Source organism: Rhinopithecus bieti, unplaced genomic scaffold, assembly GCF_001698545.2.
Source record: "Rhinopithecus bieti isolate Rb0 unplaced genomic scaffold, ASM169854v2 scaffold_23826, whole genome shotgun sequence".
Classification (NCBI taxonomy): Eukaryota; Metazoa; Chordata; class Mammalia; order Primates; family Cercopithecidae; genus Rhinopithecus; species Rhinopithecus bieti.
Window position 1 is genome coordinate 664,614 of NW_016811267.1, and position 22,700 is coordinate 687,313.

A 22,700-nucleotide genomic window follows, 5' to 3' on the forward strand; every position below is an offset into this window, starting at 1 on the left:
TGTTACAGCATTAGTATCCATGTTACAGCATTAGTATCCATGTTATAGCATTAGTATCTGTGTTACAACATTAGTATCTATGTTACAGTCTTAGTATCTATGTTACAGCATTAGTATCTATGTTACAGTTTCAGCACTGCATTCCTTTTTACAGCCAAACGATATTCCATTGGATAGATACACCATATTTTGTTTATCCGTCCATCCATTGTTAGACATTTGGGTTGCTTCCACTCTTTCACTATTATGAATAGTTCTGCTACGAACATTGATGCATAACATAAAAGGAGAATAAAATCTCGGGACCCCAATTCACTCTCCCAAAAAGAAAAAATTAAGCTGAAAGCTGAGTCATGCGAGAACTTGCCAGAAAGCTTTAGTAGAAATTGATAAGCTCATTCTAACATTTATATGAAAATGCAAACGACCTAGAATAGAAACAGTTAATTATATAAAGGACAGCAAAGTTGGAATACGTATACTGTCTGGCTTCAAGACTTCTGTAAGAGTGAAATCAGCAAGATGGTGGGATAGGAAGTCCCCCCCAGTTGGATCCCCTACAACAACAATAATTTCACAGTCATCCATGGGAAAAGTGACTTTCGGAGTGTCTTGGGATTCAGGTAGGCATTTGTGAAACCCAAGACCTAGAAGGGTTGCTTTGAGAAGGCAGACAGACCCACACCCAGGTGGCAGATCTGCTGTTCTAGTCCCAGCTCCCTATTCTGGTAGAGACCCTATTCCATAAAGGGCTTAGGCCCAGAGACAGCAGCCACCCAGGGACTCCTTGGCCTCTGAGCCTGCAGGGAGCTGTGGCTCAGGTGCATCCCACACACTCCCGGAGCACAGAGTCCAAGAAGTGGGAGCTTTGTGGGGTCCCACAGAGTGGAGACCTGGGAGGATTACTGGTTGTACACACAGGAAAAAACAAACCACACAAGTGAAATATATAAACATATAGTTGTATGTACATAAACATTTATTATTATTATTAATTTGGATGGAGTTTCACTCTTGTTGCCCAGGCAGGAGTGTGATGGTGCAATATTGACTCACTGCAACCTCCACCTCCTGGGTTCAAGCGATTCTCCTGCCTCAGCCTCCCAAGTAGCTGGGATTACAGGCGTCCACCACCACGTCCAGCTAATTTTTATATTTTTAGTAGAGATGGGATTTCACCACGTTGACCAGGCTGTTCTTGAGCTCCTGACCTCAGGTGATCCACCCAGCTCGGCCTCTCAAAGTTCTGGGATTACAGGCATGAGCCACTGTGCCTGGCCCTAAACATTTATATTCTAAGCTTAAAAACTATTCATGTTAGAGTTTATTTATACAAATATGACAGATAGAAGTGTATGCCTCTATGCACTGTCCACCTCATTTCTGTGAGTATCTAGCAGACATACCTGCTGTTCTGTACCTCACTCTCTTAGCCTCATATCTTGCCTCCCTTGAATGTGTGCACATAGAGAAAGATGCATTTTAAATGATCTCCTTCCTCGTTGATTTCGAACTGGTTGAGTTTGAGGCTCATTTCTGCAGAGTATCTACCCTCTAATGTTCTGTAAAGCAAGGGACCCCAACCCCCGGGCAGCAGACAGGTACTGGTCTGTGGCCTGTTAGGGACTGTACTGCACAGCAGGAGGTGAGCGGTGGGTGAGTGAGCAAAACTTCATCGGTATTTACAGTGGCTCATCATCACTCGCATTACTGCGTGAGCTCTGCCTCCTGTCAGATTAATGGCAGCATTCGATGCTCATAGGAGTGCAAACCCTAATGTGAACTGCACATGCAGGGGATCAAGATTGCACGCACCTTATGAAAATCTAATGCCTGATGATCTGTCAGTGTCTCCCATCACCCGCACATGGGATCATCTAGTTGCAGGAAAACAAGCTCAGAGCTCCCACTGATTCTACGTGATGGTGAGTTGTATAATTACCTTATTATATATTACAATGTAATAATAATAGAAATAAAGTGTACAATAAATGTGATGAGCCTGAATCATCCTGAAACCATCGTTGTCTCTTCTCTCCCTGCCACAGTTTGTGGAAAAATTGTCTTCCACGAAACTGGTCCGTGGTACCAAAAAGGTTGGGGACCACTGCTGTAAAGGCATAGGCTGTGTGTGTGTGTGTGTATGTGTGTGTGTGTGTGTGTGTGCGCGCGCGCGCGCACTGAGGTCTCCATGCTGCAGAGCATTCAAGCAGAGACTATTGGGGATGCGGTAGCTGGGCTGTGCAGAGCTCATGTGTTCATTGGATGGGCGGCTGGGCTCCCTGGATGTTCAGTTCCCAGACCCAGAACAGCTGACATCTCCCCTGGAAGAATCCACCTGTGAGTCTGCCTTAACACCTAACAGGTGTTCAAATTTCCTGTTGCTGCTTCACCACAGATAACTCTTCTGGATTCAGGCCAAGGCTCCTGTGTCCAGTAGGTTGCTCCCCTAGCCATAATCTACAGCCAAAGAGAGCAGGTGGTGAGGGCAGGCTGGACCTTTGGGGCCCTTCTCCAATACAGGGCAAGGCCATGTCTCTGCCCGCTGTGGGATCCAGGTCAGACCCCATATCCAGCTTACACAGCACCCACAGCAACAGCAGGAACAGTGAGTTGCACTTGCTGAGCCTTTAGTCTGCCTTGTGCATTTTGCCTGCATTGTCAGTTTTAAGTATTACGACAGCCATGTGAGGTGGGTGCTACTGAAACGCCCATTTACAGATGTGAAGGAGCACAGCCCGGTGGTGGGGTGGCACAGTGTGAGGCTGGGTGGGTGGTCTGGGTAACCAGCCTGGCTCTACCAGCTGTGCGACTGTAGGTGGTCACTTAAATATCTTCCAGTCTTAATGATTCATTTGTAAAATGGAAAACAAGGTGGTTAACATACTTAAAGGACTTAAAACAGGCTGTGTGAGTTATGTTGGCAAATGGTGGTGGTCACCATTCTGGCTCTAGGCTGCCTGCTCATCCCAGGCACACAGGAGGTCTGCAGTGAGCGGAGCCCCTCTAGCCGCTGAGGGCGCTTTCTTCTGCATCCCTAGGACCCCACCTGGTTCATCAAACTCTGGCTTTGCTCCCTGAGCCTAACAGGGATGGAACTGCCAGCAGGCGAGGTCTGTCCTTGCAGAGGGAGTGGGGATTTTGGGGATGCACCCTACCCCACTGAGGCTGTAGGGCCAGCTGCCTGAATCCCTTGACTGAATGAGCTGGCAGTGTTGGTGGGGTGGAGGAAGTTTGGGGCTCCCCAACGCATGGCCGGTGTCAGGAGCACTGTCTTCCCCATCCCCTTCTCAGTAGCTCTGCTAGGATCCCCTCCTTCAAGCACCCCTCTCCTGAGTCCACCCCGCAGGGCAGTTCTGGACAGGATCCAGGTAGAGCCAGGAGGGGAGCCCTGGGTCTGTGGGTGGAGCATCCTGCATGTGGGAGGAGGAGCCAGGTGCTGATCCAAGGGCCTCCAGATATTTCCCCTCTGGGGCCACTACATAGCCTGAGATTCCTTCATTATTAATGTCCCTGTATTACTATGACATTGACCCTAATGAATGGGCGCAGAACAGCATGGCAGAGGAAAAGGTTTGGGCTTGAGGGTCTCACAAACCTGGCTTCCTGTGAGCTCTGCAACTTGGGCTAGAGGCCTGCCCTCTCTGAGACTCAGTTTGCTCTTGTGTTAAATGGACGCATTCCCTTCTCTGGATGCCATCACTCGGGTCACTCCAACAATCCCAGGGCTCTGGCTCAGAGAACCGAGGGGAGGTTGGTGTGAAGGCGTTGGGCATGTGATGCAGGTGAGGCATCTGACATGAGCCAGTGCACTATGACCTAGAGTAGGTGGAACGCAGTAGGCAATGCTTTAACCTAGAGCTCCTGCCACACAGTAGGAGTGCTTGGTGGAGAGGTGCCCTGGCACACAGTAGGCATTCTTATGCCAAGAACTTTGGCATAGAGTAATTTTACTTTATGGTAGAGATCAACACACAGAAAGAACACTTTATGTAAGTAATCGGGCACACAGTAGGTGTGCTTTATGTAGAGTATGGGAACACACGGAGTCAGAGTTTTATGAAGTGTACCCAGCACCCAGAGTAGGCCACGCTTTATGTAGAGCACTTGACACAAAGAAAAACACTTTATGTAGGATCATCTGACACACCATAAGGTGTGCTTTATGTAGAGTACCGGACACATAGAGTCAGAGTTTTATAAGGTGTACCCAGCACCCAGAGTAGGCACACTTTGTGCTAGAGCACCTTGGCACACAGTAGGTGACTTTACGTAGATACTAGGCACGTAAGAAACATGCTCTACGTAACACACAGTAGGTGTGCTTTATACAGAGCAGCAGGCACGGAGTAGGTCCACTTTACATAAGTTACTCTGCACTAATTTCACTTTACGTAGAGGACCAAGAACACAGAAGCAAGATTTTCTGTAGAGTGCCCAGCATACGGTGGGCACACTTTACATAGAGCACTTGGCACACGGTACACGACATGTATATCGAGTACCTGGCACAGGGTAGGTGTGCTTTATGTAGAGTCCAGCACACAGTAAAAGTACTTTGCATATTGTCTTTTGCAAAGAGCAGAGACTGACACGCAGCAGCTAAAGTGCTAGCTGCCAGCCCCTTCCCTTCATTCCCTGTTTTTCAGCCTCCTTCCTCAGAATCCTTCATCGGTCCCAGTCTAAGGCCCATTTTCCTGTGATCCCTCCTCTGTCCCCCTCTAAGGCCTCATCTGATGCCCCATTTCCCAGATGGGAAGCCTGAGTCCAGGAGGGGCTCATAGCCCACAGTTAGAGCAAGGAGAGGGCCGAATAAGGACCCCACTCAGGGTCTCCTGGCTCGGCCCTCCCCTCCCTGGCCCCATCTGCTCATGGCTCCTCTCAGCCTTACCTCCCATCCCCCATCTCTGTCCTAGGCTGAGTCCAGCCTCCAGGTATTCTCTTCCAGCAGGGCTCTTTATCTCTGGAATCTGACCGGGTAATCCCCAGCACAGTTAGAGAGTTTGTTCCTGCTCTGGTCAGTTACGTCTTGATCCAGGCCTTAGGTTACCTGGAGGCAGGACTTGAACTCCTGCCAGGCTGTGAAGCCAGAGGCCAGGAGCTTCTGTCCCTGAATCTCCTAAGTCTGAACTGAGGAATGGTACATGGTGAACTCCTAGACCACATGTGGAGAGGAGCTCAGAAAATGATCTGGAACAAGGGTTGGCCTGGCCCTGCTCACCTGCCTCCTGAACTGTCAAGTTCATGCCTTTATCTGCCACACCCTTGCCTTGGAAGGGCAGGGTGGTTGTCAACTTTGGGGCTCTGAGTCACCTTTGCACCTCAAGATCCCCTCTCACCCACATGGGAAGTGCTGAGACCTGCAGAACCAGTGCCCATGCTGTGTCACCCTCAGCTGGATCCTCTGCACCCAGCTGGCCTGATGCTAGGTTTTGGTTGTCAGCCCAGGCACGGAAGACACACCCAGGCTATGGGGACTGGCTCGCCCAGCCCAGCCTAACCCAGCCTCCCACAGCCTTCCCTACATCAGGGGCCAGAGGCAAAGACCTCCTAGCAGGTGGGGAGAGGACGTTGTGTGGGACAAGCTGCTCCTGACAGAAGGTGCCAGGCGGGGGTGGCAGGGCTGGAGGATCTTGGCCTGGGATGGGGAGAGGCACTGCTCAAGGCTGGGGTAGGTCCAGGCTGCTGGCCTGGGAGACTGGTGATTTCCTGGTAACCAGTCCCCTGGCAACCTCCCAGTGATTCAGGCTGGGTCTTTCTGGATTCTAATCAGCCTCTCTCTCCCTTTCTGTGTAACTGGAGGCCACTTGGCTGCTGGTTTCTGTTGGGTGTTTCTGGACTTTAGATCTCAGCTCTTGTTTACCCATGTCAGAGCCTTCCCTGATCTGCCTCAAGCACTACCCATCCTTACCCCTCTCCACTGTCCCTGGAACTTCCTGGGCCCTTCCCTGGGCCTCAGTGTCTCACCCTCCATCCTGTCTGCCCTGCAGGATGCTGCAGTTGAGCCTGTCCTGGCTGGGCCTCGGGCCAGTGGCAGCATCCCCGTGGCTGCTCCGGCTGCTGGTTGGGGGCTCCTGGCTCCTGGCTCCTGGCCCGTGTCCTGACCTGGACCTACACCTTCTATGACAACTGCCGCTGTCTCCAGTGTTTCCTGCAGTCCCCGAAACAGAACTGGTTTTGGGGACACCAGGGCCTGGTGAGTTTGGCAGCAGGACAGGTCTGGGATCTCAGGGTGGATGGAGTTTCTGAGGGGCAGGAATGCGGCTCAGGGAGCTGGGTTTTGAGGGTGGCTGGGGTCTAGGAACACAGAGAAGAGAGGGAGGTGGCTCACCCGTTCCTCTGCTCACGCATTCCTCTGCTCACTCATTCTTCTGCTCACTCACTCATTCCTCCGCTAACTCACTCATTCTTCTGCTCACTCACTCATTCCTCTGCTAACTCACTCATTCCTCTCCTCACTCACTCATCCCTCTGCTGCACCACCCCAAGTCTTTCTCACCTCCCTGTCCTCCCACTCCAGCCTACTTGGATCTTTTTCCTGCCTGTCTTCCCTGTATTACTGCACCTCTCAGGGGCTCCTGTGGGAGTGGTATGGGTGCACAGAGCAAAGATCTGGCATTTGCCCTTTCTGTACTGTTGGACTTGAGGCCTCCTGAGCCCACTGTCCAGGGGCTGCTTCCTGCCTGGCCCATTTGCTTGTGTCTGCCCATCTCTGGGCTGCTGCTTTCCCACAGGAGTTAGCTCTGAGCCCCTTTCCCTATGCAGTGGGGCCAGAAGAGAAGTGTGGGCAGTCTCCCGCTGCCTCTTTTCTGGAGGCAGCTTCCTCCTATCTTGCTCTTCCTCACTAACATGTCCCAGTCAGCCTTGTTGCCTGCCTGAATAAAAGCTGGTCACTCCCTTCTCTTTTCAGAAGCTGCCCTTGACTCCGCAGACCTTGGCCTCTGACTTAGACCTGCTCTCCCATTTGAGGGATATGGCCTTGGTCTGCTCACTTGTAAATGGCATGATTGACGGGCGTGTCCACGGGTGCAGTGGAGGGTGCACAGGACGCACTAGCACAGAGCCTGGCCTGCGGGAGGGGCTGATGTGGACAGTTAGAGTCACTCCTGTGCCCCTGGGGCTGCTGAGAATGGAAGGACCCCAGTGTGGAAGCAACAGCAGCCCATGCAGACCAGCTGGGATGTGAGAGGGATGTGGGAACCAGCCACAGGGACACGTCCTGAGGCCACACTGCTGTCTACAAACCTCCTTTCTTGGGGACTTTTCCATGTGGCTGTCCCCAGGTTGAAACCATTTCCAAGAACAGAAAACACATCCTCTTGAGCAGACAGCTTGCCTTCTCCCTCTGCTTTGGTATTTAATCTTGGATCTCTCTCTCTTTTTTTTTTTTTTTTTTTTTGAGACAGAGTCTCGCTCAGTTGCCCAGGCTGGAATGCAGTGGTGCTATCTAGGCTCACTGCAACCTCCACCTTCTGGGTTCAAGTGATTCTCCTGCATCAGCCTGCTGAGTACCTGGGATGACAGGTGTGAGCCACCATGCCTGGCTAATTTTTGTATTTTTAGTAGACATGGGATTTCACCATGTTGGCCAGGCTGGTCTCGAACTCCTGACCTCAGGTGATCGGCCCACCATGGCCTCCCAAAGGGCTGGGATTACAGGCACGAGCCACTGTGCCTGGCCATTATCTTTGGATCTTGGGGACAGTCCCAAGAGAGAAGGAGCAGGGATCAGTAGAGATTCCCTGCAGCTGTTCAGAATCCAGACACGCTGCTCAGGGCAGAGGCCGCACCGCATCTGGAGGCTGCGAGGGGAACTTGCTGTGGCTCCTGGTGGGGAGTTGCATTACTCAGGTTCTCTTTAGAAACTGAATCAACAGGATATCCTTCCTCTTATCTCTGAAGCATATATTGAGACAGAGAGAGAAAGAGAGAGAGAGAGAGTTAGTTTATTATGGGAATTGGAAAATGTGATGATGGAGGCCAAGAAGTCCCATAATATAGCATCTGCAAGCCAGAAACCAGGGACGCTGGTGGTGTAAATTCAGTCGGAGTTCCAAAAGGCCTGAGAACCTGGAGTTCTCATGTCCAAGGATGAAAGCGGATGGATGAGCCAGCTCCAGAAGAGAGCGCACATCCACCCTTTCCTCTGCCTCTTTGTTCTATCTGCACCATCAAAGGATTGAATGACACCCCCTCCCACTGGGGAGGCGGATCATCCTTCCTCAGTTTACCTATTCAAATGCGAATCTCTTCTGGAAATACACCGACGGACGCATCCAGAAATAATGTTTTGCCAGCATGTTTTATCTGGGTATCCCTTAGCTCAGTCATGTGGAAACCATGGTTAACTCAGGACACCTAGAATTAACCATTACAAGGGCTGACGGCCTCTGCCTTGCTTTCAGGTCACCCCCACGGAAGAGGGCATAAAGAAGTTCGTCGAGCTGGTGGCCACCCAGGGCTTTAAGTTGTGGCTGGGTCCTACCTTCCCCCTCCTCGTTTTATGCCACCCTGACATCATCCGTTCTATCACCAGTGCCTCAGGTACCCATGCAGAGCTTGGGATGGTGGGTGCTGGGAAATATCCGAGGCCTTCTATCCTCTCTTCCCCCAAGCTTCCATGTGGGCCCTGCAGGGTTCAGGCCCCTCTTCCTGCTTCTCTCTCAGCCATGTTCCTCTTTTCTTTGTGTATTCACCAACTCCCATGTCAGCATCTCCTCCATCCACTACCATCTGTCCCTGCCGTTTTGTGCTGGGCACCACTGGGGCCCCAAGAAGCCTCAATTTAGAGCACTGTCCTCGAGGAAGCCCCATGCTTGAGGAAATGGATGTGGACAGAGACATCTTAAACTTTGTGGAGTCAGGAACCGAGAGAAGGAGATGGGTGCGACAACCCAGAGAACAAGGTCTTTGCTGGGGCAGGCTGGAAGGCTTCCTGGAGGAGGGGTTGCTGTAAAAATGAGTAAAAAGATTTTAAAGCAAGGGAAGGGTGATGCAGTGAACATCATGAGTATCCAGGTCCCCCTGCCAGGCCTGGTATCAGCCTTGTCTGTCCCTAAGTCTACTGCACTAGGAGGATTTGAGGCTGGTAGAGAATCTGGGCTGCGATTCATATGATGTTCACCTCTGGTGAGTTTATTCCTTCTACCTTGTCCTGTCACTCATCCACCCTATTCATGGCTCTCCTGCTCCAGTCCCCAGGAATCTCCAGTAGGAGACCCCACCCCAGTCTGGGGCCCTTTCTTTCCCTTTGCTCATCCTGTCCTTGAGCAGGCCAGGCCAAGCAGGGGCAGGGGCAGCATCCCACAGAAACTATGGCTGTAACCTCAAGATGGTGAGTGACTCTGGGCAGGTCCTCAGCTCTCTCTGGCTGCTGAAGTCTCTTTCAATTGTGAGTGATGGAAACTGAAACTCATGTGGCCTATGCAAATAAAGAGAATCAGTGGGCCATAAAGTCTGGAGAGAGTGGTTTTCAGGCATAGTTGGATCCAGGTGTCAATCCACATCACTGGGAATCTGTCTCCTCTCGGTTTTACCATTCTCTGTGTCACTCTGCCTTTTCATATGATGTCAACAATGAGTCTCAGAAGCCCAGTTCCAATCAGAAAGCCCACATTTCTCCCAAGGGTCCCATAGATAGCCTGTGTTTTCTACATTGTATTTGATTGTATCTGGTATATGCTTCCACCTGGGATCACACAGAGAAGTCATCATGTGTGGGGCTCAGCTGTGGCTGAGGACATTTGGGGCATGTCAGAGTCTTTTTGGTTCTTGTCTGAGATGTAGTGTGAGGTTGTCTTTTTATCCTGCTTCACATGTCTTGGCCATGTTTGGCGCTTGTCCAAGGTGTAGGACGCAGGGTCTCTTTGAGAACTGTGTGAGGTACTATTTGAGTCTTAGTAGAGTTAGGTCTTAGGGTAGATTTGAATTATGCCTGAAGAATAGGCTTGGTTACACCTGGGCTATGTTTAGGACATTAATGGCATCATATTTAAAAGTTATCTGGACCCGTCAGTGGAGTACACAGAGGTCATGTTACACCATCTCAGGCTCATGGGAGAGCATGTTGTGTGATTTAGGGTTTGTCATGTGTGTTTTGGCCATGTCAGGAAATGTTAACACATGTCAGGGCAATATCCCAGGTCCATGTCAAAATATCCATGTCAAAAGATAGCAGAGAGTGCTGGGGACATACGGGGTGTCCTAGATCCCTGTAAAGGCTTCACCAAGAGTATTATATTATTATTAATTTTTTTCCTTCGCCTTTTAAGTTTCGGGCTATGCAAGTTGGTTACATAGGTAAACGTGTGCCATGGTGGTTTGCTGCACCTATCAACCCATCACCTTGGTATTAAGCCCAACATCCTTTAGCTATTCTTCCTGATGCTATCCCTTCCCCAACCCCTCCCCCTGACAGGCCCCAGTGTGTGTTGTTTCCCACCATGTGTTGTTCAAGCTCCCACTTATAAGTGAGGACATGTGGTATTTGGTTTTCTGTTCCTGCATTAGGTTGCTGAGAATAACGGATTCCAGCTCCATTTATGTTCCTGCAAAGGACATGATCTCGTTCTTTTTTATGGCTGCATAGTATTCCATGGTGTATATGAACCACATTTTCTTTATCTTGATTATCATTGATGGGCATTTGGGTCGATTCCATGTCTTCACTATTCAGAATGCAATGAACATATGCATGCATGTATCTTTATAACAATGATTTGTATTCCTTTGGATCTATACCCAGTAATGGGATTGCTGGGTCAAATGGTATTTCTACCCCTAGATGTTTGAGGACTCACCACACTAAATTTTTGTTTCTTTATTCTTTTTTTTTTTCCGTCTTTCTCTTTTCTTTGATTTTTTGTAATGTCTCTGTCTGTATTTGGTATTAGGGTAATGCTGGCCTCACAAAATGAGTTACGGAATATTCCCCCTGCTTCTGTCTTTCAAAAGACATAGAAGAAAATTGGTATAATTTCTTCCTTAAATGTTAGGTAGGATTCATCAGTGAGCCAATTGGGGTCTTGGCTTTCTGTTTTGGAAGGTTATTAATTATTGTTTCAATTGCTTTAATAGATATAGGCCTGTTCAGATTATCTACTAGCACTTTCCTTTTATTCCTTTCTTTCCACTTCTCATATCTTTTGGATAGATGGAAGGTGAATGATGGTATAGAAATGTGATTCAAAATTATGTGGCTGATAAAATTATAACATTGATAGAGAAACATAGGGCCTATATGCATTATTTAAATACCTATATAATAAGCATAAAACATGTTTATGCTGTAAGTACAAGGATTGAAGGACAATATGAAAAGTGTAGTTAGGTGAATCTTACAAGTTAAAGAGATTGTTTAAGGTTAGTTAAGCAGAGCGACATACAGGAGAGAAGACTAGTATTAAATCAATGGCAATATCCTTCTGTATTCGGCCACTCTTGTGTTGCTATGAAGAAATACCTGGCTGGGTATGGTGGCTCATGCCTGTAATCCCAGCATTTTGGGAGGAGGCCGAGGTGGGAGAATAGGTTGAGTCCTGGAGTTTAAGACCAGCCTGGGCAACAAAGCAAGACCGTGTCTTTAAAAAGAAAATAAACAGCAAAAAAGGAAATACCTGAGACCGGGCAATTTATAAAGAAAAGAGGTTTAATCGGATCATGATTCTGTAGGCTGTACAGGAAACATAGTGGCATCTGGTTCTGGGGAGGCCTCAGGGAGCTTAGACTCATGTTAGAAGGCAAAGCGGGAGCAGGCACATCACATGGCATAAGCAGGAGCAAGAGAGAGGGGGCAGGTGCTACACACTTTTAAATGACCAGATCTTCCAAGAACTCACTAACACGAAGGCTGCACCAAGCCATGAGGGATCTGCTCCCATGATCCAAACACCTCCCACCAGGCGCCACATCCAGCATTGGGGATTACAATTCAACATGAGATTTGGGTAGGGACACAGACCCAAACCTTATCAACCCCTAATGCCAACAGAACCATCGACTAGCTTTGGGATCTCAAGAAAGGATTTTAAAGCTCGAATAGTCCCAGCACTGTAATAATTACAAGAGAAAATGTAACTATAATGTTTGGAAGTAGTGTCTACTCAATAATTGTGATTCTCTTTTCTGTTCTTGTTCAATACTACGTTTAATATAAAAACTCAAGTAAAGGCAAGTAAAAGCATTGGGGAATGACCTTCCCATGTGGTATTAAGGAGAAGATTCTCAAGCACAACTGTCTCAGTTGAAATTACCAAAGCTGCATCTAGAAGGAAGATGTGAGATTTCTTATTCTACATTAACTAGAAACCTAGCACGAGGCAGATGGCTGGGAGCAGTCCAGGGAGTGTCCAGGATCTTACACAGAAAATCGCGTTCGGAGAGGAAGCTTGTTGCTCATTCCCTTTTGTGCCCAGCTGCCTGGGTTCCCTTCTCCACCATTTTATTTGATAATAAGCTAACCAGAGAACTTGCTGAGCCCTGTGCTGAGCCAAGAAGAGAAATATGTGAGCTTTGAAGAGTGCAGTTTCATTTCGAGGAATGGAGAATATCTGTGCAAAGTTGGGGCACTTCAGATCAGAGTGACCTGCAAACTGCTGTGCAGGTATGGGGCTGGAAGGCTTCATACAACCTCGTAGTCCTGGGACCCAAACTTTTACTCAGACCATGGGAGCAGGTGAGACAAAAGTGGGGCAAGTCAGACTTTTAATCAACCCTGAGAGGCTGGAGTGTAGGCTTATGGCTTTTCTCCTTTGACCCAATTAGCCTCCACTCCCAATGTATCTCTGTGCAGAAGGCTCAGGTAGGTTTGTCAGACATTGTAAATCCTCAGAATAAATTATAATTTAACCTAGAATACAGAGGCTAGGTAGCAGGAGGAGAGGAAAGGTAGAGATATTAGCTCTTCTCCCTTATCAGAAAGAAACCTCGCATAAGAAATTTCATGCTTAATAGCCCAGAGTAAATCAGAAAACCCCAGGGGTGATGGTATGCCCCTGGTGGTGGTGGTGGTGGGGAATTCTTTGCCCTGTGACCTTCCTTGGATTAATTTCTCCCCAGGACTGGGAAAAAACATTTAATCCTTGGAGTTTTAAAAATGTATTTGTTTCTTTTTTGCCTGACAGTAACTGTGATCCTGTTTCTGATGGTCATGTTTCTCAGCATTGTACTGAGTAAGTCGCTGGCCTTGTAGCATCTGGAGTGATTGGAGTGACCCAGGATCCCAGTTCCCATGTCACAAATGAGGATCCCACATATCTGGGGCAGCGATGGAAAAGGAGGCATGGCTGGAGGGTTGGGGTAGCCTGATTGCTGCAGGGATGGGAGAGGCTGCAGAGGGAGATGTGTCCCTCTCTCTGTCCCCAGCCTTGGAGGAACCACGTGGGCTTCGTCAGCTAAAGTTGGAGCAACATTGCCCTCTTACAAACAGCTCACTGTGAACACAATGAGAACACCAGGGTCTGCTGGAGGCAGAATGACCTGGTAGTAAGAACTCAGGCTCTGGGATCAGGCAGAGCTGGTTCAAGTCCTGGCTGTGCATCTTCTGAGATGCACATCTCTGGGTTAGAGCCTTAACCTCACCAAACCTCAGTTGTACCATGTTCACAATATCCCACCTTTGAGGCTGCTGTAGGCAGTTAACAAGATGACGTGGACAGTCTCAAGAGGTGGCACAAGGTGACCTCTAGGAAGAAGGGCATCAGGTGTGTGTAGAATGTAGTGTGGGTTTGGGGCAGGAAGTGAGGGAGTGGTGAGAGATGAAAAGAGATGAGGAGAACTTCCAGAAATAAAGGAAGTGACTCTTGTTACAAAAACAGCTGATGGGCTGTATTAGTCAGGGTGCTCTAGAGGGACAGAACTAATAGGATAGATGTATATATGAAGGGGAGTTTATTAAGGGGTATTAACTCACACAGTTATAAGGTGCCACAATAGGCCATCTGCAAGCTGAGGACCAAAGAAACCAGACCTAGTACGAAAGCTGAAGAACTTGGAGTCCGATGTTCAAGGGAAGGAAGCATCCAGCATGGGAGAAAGATGTAGGCTGGGAGGGTAAGCCAGTCTACTGTCCCCATGTTCTTCTGCCTGTGTTTTATTCTAGCCACTCTGACAGCTGGTTAGATGGTGCCAACCTGGATTGAGGGTGGGTCTGTCTCTCCCTGTCCACTGACTCAAATGTTAATCTCCTTTGGCAGCACCCTCACAGACACAACCAGGATCAATACTTTGCATCCTTCAATCCAGTTAAGTTGACACTCAGTATTAGCCATCACACAGGGTCACAGAGCTGTGCCTCATCCCAGATGCTGCCTGCGTGGCCCTCTCCTACCTCTGAGATTGTCTTGACCACCTCACCCTCAAAACCCCTAGAGTCAGCCACCGCAGTGTAACTGAGTTCACTGGGGGTGATTCTGACGTTCTAAGTCAGGGGATAGTGGGCCTGATGTCAGGGATGAGGAGAGCTGGTCCTGGGGACAGTGTGGTGCAGTGGGAGCTGGACAAATCCCCTGATCCTTGGAGGCTGAAGCAGAAGCTGGAAGGATCCTGTGTCAAAACATGGACCTGGGAGGGATTCCAAGTTTAGAAGAGTCTGGAGCTCACTTGAGGACTGGGGACCATGCATTTGACCTCCTCCACCACCCACTAGCCTCTGAGGCACTGACATAGCTGCAGGAAGAGGTGAGTAGCAACAATGAGCATAATTTGGAGACTCAGGAGACGCCTCCCTAGGGACCCAGGTCACCCTCACTGGCCCCTGACAGCTCCTCTCTTGTGTCTCCCAGTGACCTAGGAACCGGCTGATGTGAAGTGCAACCCTGACTTCATCCTGTGCCAGGTATTCTGGGAAGTGAGAGGAGGGCACAGGGTCACAGAGGTTCTGCCTCTTTCAGCACCAGGGACAGCGATCTGGGGCTCCTTGGCCTCTGTGGCTGCCCCTGCACCACGTTGGCTCAGGCGCATTCCATACACTCCTGCAGTTCAGAGTCCAAGCCCTGAGCGCCTTGCGGGGTCCCACAGAGTGGGGGCTTGGGAGGAAAGATGACACCATGAACTTGAGCAGAGCATGGGCTGATGAGGACAGGACCACAGCTAGGATATATAGCAAATGTCCAGTCCAAACACCATGAAACCAGCGTTAAGGAAGAAGCATTGATGAAGGAAGGCAAATGTACTCAAGAATCCCCCAGAAGGATGCAGTAAAGTTCTGGCAAAGGGAATGGAAATCAAGGAAAACTCAAAGATAGATGGAAGCCAGAATATGGGTGCCATTGAATGCCCTGCTGAGGAATTAGGACTAAATCCTCCAGTGTTTCAGCCAGTGTGCCCTTTGGGATGCTAGATACCTCAGATAATATATTCAGAGGGCTCTGGATATCACTAAGCTTGGCAAAATGATACATTTTCCATTATCCTCCTAAAAATTCATAATTATTATGACATACTAAAAGTACTATGACTCCCTGCAATAAAGAACTTCCTGTTTCATGTTGCTTGATCCATAATTTACACACACACACACACACACACACACACTTGCAATTAAAAAAATAACAGTAGACATGACAACAGGAGAAATAACAGCCAGTTTGGTTTATGCCAAAATTAGACCCTTGAGGCAGTTGAGAAATTGTCTGTTGGAAAACCTCTCCAAGCTCCAGAAAGGGGAATTTACAAGGTCTCAAGTATTCTCAAAGCCCAAAAAGAGTTTCATGTGAAAGTGGCAGCTGAGCCATCTTTTCACTTGTCACTTGATGGTACCTTCAGGTACCATCTCCTGAGGTCAATGCAATAGTAATCACCATCTTTAGTTGGAGTGATGAAATTCTGCATGGGAAAAAGATACAGTCAAGAGATATGTGGGACCATAGCTAAGACCAGGGGTTGGGTGGTCCTCTAAAAAGACCAAGATACAGTGGACCCCACAGACAGGGGCCATTGTCAATGTCACAGTTGAATGCACTGGCTGAACACTCTGGCTTGACATCCATCAGAACCATTATTAAGGCATATGTGATCATTCAACTTAGACACATATGACACTCAAGCACCTTGTCTGAAAATGGAGAAAACAATGACAATTGTCTCCAAGGCTCAGTGAAGAAATAAGGGCACAGTGTAGTGCCTAGTTGAATGTGGGATAAGTGGTAACTAAGAATATTATTAAATGGTATTGATAAAAGGGTGAGGAGTTTGGCTCTACCCAGTATAAATGGTGAGGTGAATCAACTAGTCAATGGATATATATGGAGTCCTGCTTAGTGTCAACTCAAGTTCCAGGCACTATAGACTCAAAGGTGAGTCAGATCAAGCCCTTGCCCCTGGAAGATTGCTCATGTGTAGGGTGATGCACCCATGATCCGACAGCACAGTCCAGAGTTGCATACTGAAATGAAAGCAGGTGCTGTTAATATTAGCCTCCCAATTGGCAGATGGAGGTGCAGAGAGATCAATTCACTTTACCAAAGCCACACAGCCAGGGAGTGGATAAGCCAGTATTTGAACCTGAGTCTGTCTGATACAAGTCAGTGCTGTGAAGCAAGGAACTATCCAGACTACGCTACAAGTCTCCCCTTAATCATTAATCCGTGTTTATGAAACTGAAGAGAAACGAACAATTCACAGTGGTGATCAGCTGGTCTCTGTTTTAAGAAGAAAAAAAGCCCCTGGAGCATGCAGTTGAAGTGATGTCATGGGGTCTCCAAACCAAGCAATTAGTAAAATGTATCTGAACCTGCCACCTCCAACCCTGCTCTAAGGCTCTCAGTGCCCATCGCTCAAAGCCCACAGGTATCTTTTCTGGCAGACACAACAGAGAAGAACATGGTTAGAGCCTTGATTGGTATTAAAGATCCCAGCAGAACAACTGTCTGCACAACTCGCCAAACTCCACTGCATAACAATCCCCAGGAAGCCAATTCTAAGTTTTGTTAGTGAACAAGCCATGGGACTTTCACTAACACCTGTGGGCTCATTAAAAGTTGACACACAATTTCCATCTCCACTTCATTCTTTTTTTTTTTTTCAAATGAAAGAGTCTCTAAGGATCAGCTACAGAGCTGCAGGGAGATTAGGTTTGAATGCATAGCTCAGGGATTAGGTGGAGACGGAAACACAGGCTCATCTGACTCTGGGGAAATGGTCCCAGAGAATTTTCCACTTAGCCTCACGTCCAAACTTAGGTGTCTGATTAGCTAGCTGCAAGAGACATAGGTAAGCATTGGAAGTGGCTCTTTCTTCCCCAAGACACTATAGTCCCAGAGTTCCACGTAGCCAAATGTTACAGAAAGCACCACAGCATCTTGACTGTCAGAACCAAAGCATGCAAAGCACTTGGTGCCAAGAGTGGCTCCTGTGAACGTTTTGCACTGCTGGAGGGGATGGAGGGGAACGTCTCCAGAGCTCCAAGGTGGGCCAGGTTTCCGCTTCCTCCATCCTAACACTTACCACACTCTCCTTATTATATAAATGACTTATTCATACTTACTCTCTTTCTCTTCTCAACATTCCCCACAAGAGGATAAGACCACACTGTATTTGCTCAACTTTGTATTCTCACTGCCTGGCACCTAATAGATGCTCAGTAAATATTCACAGAGAAAATAAGCAAGTGACTCTCTCATTGCAACCCCATTCCATGTCTGTGAGTTGCAAAACCCTTCCAAAATGTGACTATTCTCTAGTTAATCTGAAATTCATTTTGTAGCTGTGGCTGACATCATTTGAACCCACCTGCCCTTATGTGTACATCCCCTGTGTAGATGAGTGTCATCTCAGGTCTGATAGATTATGGGGAAAGGTCCGCTGGATGCAAACCTCTGCCTGTCTTTTAGGCTCCATGAACCACTCCTCACTCCTTGCTGCCCAAGGTCCCTCTCATATTGGCCTTCTTCTGCTCCTTGGATGAGCAGTTATTTTCTCACCCTAAGTCCTTTGCACATGCCCTTCTCTCTGCTTGTTGCACAACCTTTCCTCTCCCTCTGCAGAATAACTCAGATGAAGTGCTACCTCCTCCATGAAGTCCTCTTCTATCAGCCTGCCCTGCTTTCTGAGGATTCATTTGTCTACTCCTGTAGCCACTGCCATCCCCTCCTTATGCTCCTCCTGCTCTTGTCTGACATTCAGTTATTCATCATCCACCTTCTCTCCTCCACTGTGAAGTCCACAAGAACAGGCACTAAGTCTGTACTGGCCATTGCAGTCTTCCCAGCTCCTGGCTCAGTGATGAGCTCCAATGCTCTGGATACATCTGTTAAATGGGTGATAGCTGAGGTTGAAGTTCCTCTGAGCTGGAGATAAAGGTTACCTCATGCACAGTCTTTAGGGGTTGAGGCTGGTCAGTGTCACCATCTTAAGCAGCCAGTGTGGCTCTTTCTATTTCTCCGTGTCACCAAAGAGCAGATCAAGCATGAGGTTTCCTGTTTCTACTAATATTTATTTTCAGGCAGTGCTCATCTCAGATGGAGGAGACTTCTTGAGCAGGAAGTTGACCAAGGCATTGAAGAGCCCTTCAACCCAACTCAGCCTTCTGATCTTTAGTGAAAATGTTATCCTATGAATATTTATGACACACCTAAAATGTGCTAGAATGGTAACTGTGACTTGGATTCCACCTCTAAGAGCTTCTGGACAGAGAAGGGAGACAGACCAGTGCATTAGTCATTCAGATACCACAAGATAAATGCAATGAAAATGCTGCAGACTGCAGACTCCTGCTTACAGCTCCTTTCCCTTCTCTGAAACTCATTGAGGTGAAAAGATCCAAAAAGGGAATTCATCTAGAATAAATTACCATTAATACTAAAGAGAAACTGCCTGGCTTGTTTCACTTAACACAGTGTCTTCTAGGTTCATCCATGCTGTCATGAATGAGAGGATTTCCTTCTTTTTCAAGGCTGAGTAGTATTCCTTGTGTATTTATTACCTCATCCATTTATCCGTTGATGGACACTTAGGTTGATTCCATCCCTTGACTTTTGTGAATAGTGCTGCAGTGAACATGGGAGTGAAGATATCTCTTCAACATACTGATTTCATTTCCTTTGGGTATATACCATACCCAGAAGTGGGATTGCTGGATTATACGATAATTCCATTTTTAATTTTCTGAGGAACCTCTATACTGTTTTCTATAATGGCTGTACTCATCTACATTCCCACCCACAGTTTACAAGAATTCCCTTTTCTTCACATTCTTGCCAACATTTTTTTTATCTTTCATCTTTTTGATGTTGGTCAAAGAACATGAAATTTCAGTTAGACAGGAAGACCATGAGATCTATTGTGCATGACTATAATTAATAACAATCTATTATATATTTGAAAATTATTGAAAGTTGATTTTGAGTATTGCCATCACAGAAAAGAATGATAAGTATGTGGGATAATGCATATGTTAACAGGCTTGAATAAACCATTCCACAGTGTGTACAGATATCCAAACATCATGTCATACGGTATAAATAGATACACATTTTGCCAATTAAAAAAATGAGTATCTGCCAGATTTCATGTATTTGGGATCAAATGGAAGTAACAGAGGAAATTGTCTCACAGTCCCTTACTCAAGGGCAGAATGCAGTGAAGGGAAGTAGATGGAGAAGATGTTTCTTTTTCTTTTCCTTCTTTCCTATTTTTTATTATTTTTTTTTGTTTTTTGGAGATGGAGTCTCACTCTGCCACCCAGGCTGGAGTGCAGTGATTTGATCCCAGTTCACTGCAACCTCCACCTCCCAGTTCAACTGAGTCTGCCACTTCAGCCTCCCAAGTAACTGGGATTACAGGCAGCCACCACCACTCCCAGCTAATTTTTGTATTTTTTGGAAAGAAGATGTTTCTTGAGGGAGGGATGGGTTCTGATCCACATCTCCTCACAGTTGTGAGCACAGGTTCTGGTGCACAGGAAGGGCTGATGCACGTTTGGGGAATGCATCTTCTGGAACTCATATTTTTTTGGTCATCCCTGGGTGAAGTCCAGTGGAGACGTTCAGAAATGCAAGGACGCTGCCTGGCAGAAAAGCTGAGTTGAGCCATGAGGCTGAGGTTCAAAGGGACTTTTTGCTTATTTGCCACTCACTGCTGGGCACATAGTAGGCGCTCAACAAATATTTGTGGGGTGAATGAAGGAACAATGTGCACAGTTTAAGAAAAAAATGAAGGCTGGGTGCAGTGGCTCATGCCTGTAATCCCAACACTTTGGGAGGCCGAGACAGGCGGATCACCTGAGGTCAGGAGTTCGAGACCAGCCTGACCAATATGGAGAAACTCCGTCTCTACTAAAAATACAGAATTAGCCGGGCGTGGTGGCGCATGCCTGTAGTCCCAGCTACTCAGGAGGCTGAGGCAGGAGACTCGCTTGGACGCGGGAGGTGGAGGTTGGGGTGAGCCGAGATCGTACCATTGCACTCCAGCCTGGGCAACAAGAGCAGAACTCCATCTCAAAAAAAAAAAAAAAAAAAAAAAAAAAATGAAATGGGGGAAGAGGAAGGGGCATTCACCCCGACCAAACACCTACTCTGGGCCAAGATCCTTACACATAATATGTCTGTTCCTGGAATAATCCAGCCCCATTTTACAAAACGGAAAATGAGGTCCAGAGAGGCCAAGCCACTGGTCCAGGGTCACGGCGCCCCCACCAGGCAGGGCCGCAAGATGCAGCTGGAACTGTGACCTTGGTCCTCCCACCTCATCCCCCCCCGCTCACAACTCACCTTGTTTCCTGTTAACCCAGCCCCGCGTCCTCCTTTCTCTGGGCACCCAAAAGCAGCAACAAAACACCTCTCTCCTAGTCCCGGCTCCATCTCTCTGCTTAACATCTGTCCCTCTGATGTCCCTTCCTGGTTCGAGCTGTGCCAAAGAAATGTCTCAGGAGAAAATATCTGCAGGTCCAGCCCAATTTCTCCAAATTCTGGATCTTCTGCTGTCCTGGGAGGCTGGGCTTGGAGGAAAGTGTTGGCCAGACCCTCAATCCAGGCTGGCATCTGTCCCTGCCAAGCTCGAGGCCCCAGCCCCTTCCTGGCCTCTCCTTCCAGCCTACCCTCCCCTTGGGCCCAGAGTAATGATTCTAAGATGCCTCCAACTCCCTTCACAGTCTGGTCCCAATATGACTTCTCCAGCTCCCCTACCCTGTTATGGGCACTCAAACTGATTCCTCAGGCTGGGATGCCCTGCTTGCCACTGTGTCTGGGGACCCCTCCTCACCCTTCAAGCTCAGTGCAAATTTCACCTTCCCCATTTTCTCACCTGCCTTATGGAGTATCATGGCATCATACACGCCCTTCATTCATTATTTTCTTCAATGTACATTTCTTGAAGATTTACTAGATGCCAGGACTTTTCTAGGTGTTGGAAACACAGCACAGACTTGCCCACAGGATGCTACAGTTTAGCAAGAGACACAGAGTGGTAACCAGGCAGTGACCACACTGTGTGGTGGGGGAAGCTCAGATCCAGAGAGGCACGTGACTCAGCCCAGGGTGGTAGACCCATGGGAGGCTTCCTGGGAGAGATGATGTGAGACTTGAGACCCCTTGATTGAGGCAGATGGGAGTGAGAAGTGAGGAAGGCACAGGAAAATGTGGTGACAGGCCGAGTGTAATGGCTCATGCCTGTAATCCCAGCACTTTGGGAGGCTAAGGCGGGTGGATCACCTGAGGTCAGGAGTTCAAGACCAGCCTGGGCAACATGGTGAAAATCCCATCTCTACTAAAATATACAACAACAATAAAAACTTGGCCTGGGATGGTGGCATGTGCCTGTAGTCCCAGCTAATTGGGAGGCTGAGGCAGGAGAATCATTTGAATCCAGGAGGCAGAGGTTGCAGCAAGATGTGATCACGCCACCACACTCCAGCCTGGGTGACAAAGAGAGACTCCATCTCAAAAAACAAAACAAAACAAAAGTTATAGGCCAGGTACAGTGGCTCACGCTTGTAATCCCAGCACTTTGGGAGGTTGAGGTGGGAGGATCACCTAAGGTCAGGAGTTCGAGACCAGCCTGGCCAACATGGTGGAACCCTGTCTCTACTGAAAATACAAAAATTAGGCTGGTGTGGTGGTGCATGCCTGTAGTCCCAGCTACTCGGGAGGCTGAGGTAAGAGAATTGCTTGAACCCAGGAGGTGGAGGTTGCAGTGAGTTGAGATCATGCCACTGCACTCCAGCCTGGCCAACAGAGAGAGACTTGGTCTCAAAAAAAAAATTAAAATTAAAATTTTAAAAGAGAAAATGGGGTGAGCTAGAGCCCAGCATACTGAAAATGCCCCCGTCTCATTTTGGCCCAGAGATTTAAATGTTAGACCTAAACCCACAAAAAGCCTGGAAGAAAACCTAGGCAATACCATTCAGGACATAGGCATGGACAAGGACTTCATGTCTAAAACACCAAAAGCAATGGCAACAAAAGCCAAAATTGACAAATGGGATCTAATTAAACTAAAGAGCTTCTGCACAGCAAAAGAAACTACCATCAGAGTGAACAGGCAACCTACAGAATGGGAGAAAATTTTGCAATCTACTCATCTGACAGAGGGCTAATATCCAGAACCTACAAAGAACTCAAACAAATTTACAAGAAAAAACAACCCCATCAAAAAGTGAGCAAAGGATATGAACAGACACTTCTCAAAAGAAAACCGGGCGCGGTGGCTCAAGCCTGTAATCCCAGCACTTTGGGAGGCCGAGACGGGCGGATCACGAGGTCAGGAGA

General features: G+C 47.9%; 1 protein-coding gene across 1 annotated transcript; it reads left to right on the forward strand.

The window, feature by feature from the left end:
• The first annotated feature begins 5,819 nt into the window (after positions 1-5,819).
• LOC108543299 (phylloquinone omega-hydroxylase CYP4F11-like) lies at positions 5,820-18,759 on the forward strand. Its single transcript, XM_017893725.1, is given in 4 exon segments — positions 5,820-6,066; positions 6,068-6,196; positions 8,406-8,544; positions 18,440-18,759. Coding segments are annotated over 4 exon segments (564 nt in total). The 5' UTR covers positions 5,820-5,865; the 3' UTR covers positions 18,535-18,759.
• Positions 18,760-22,700: the final 3,941 nt, after the last annotated feature.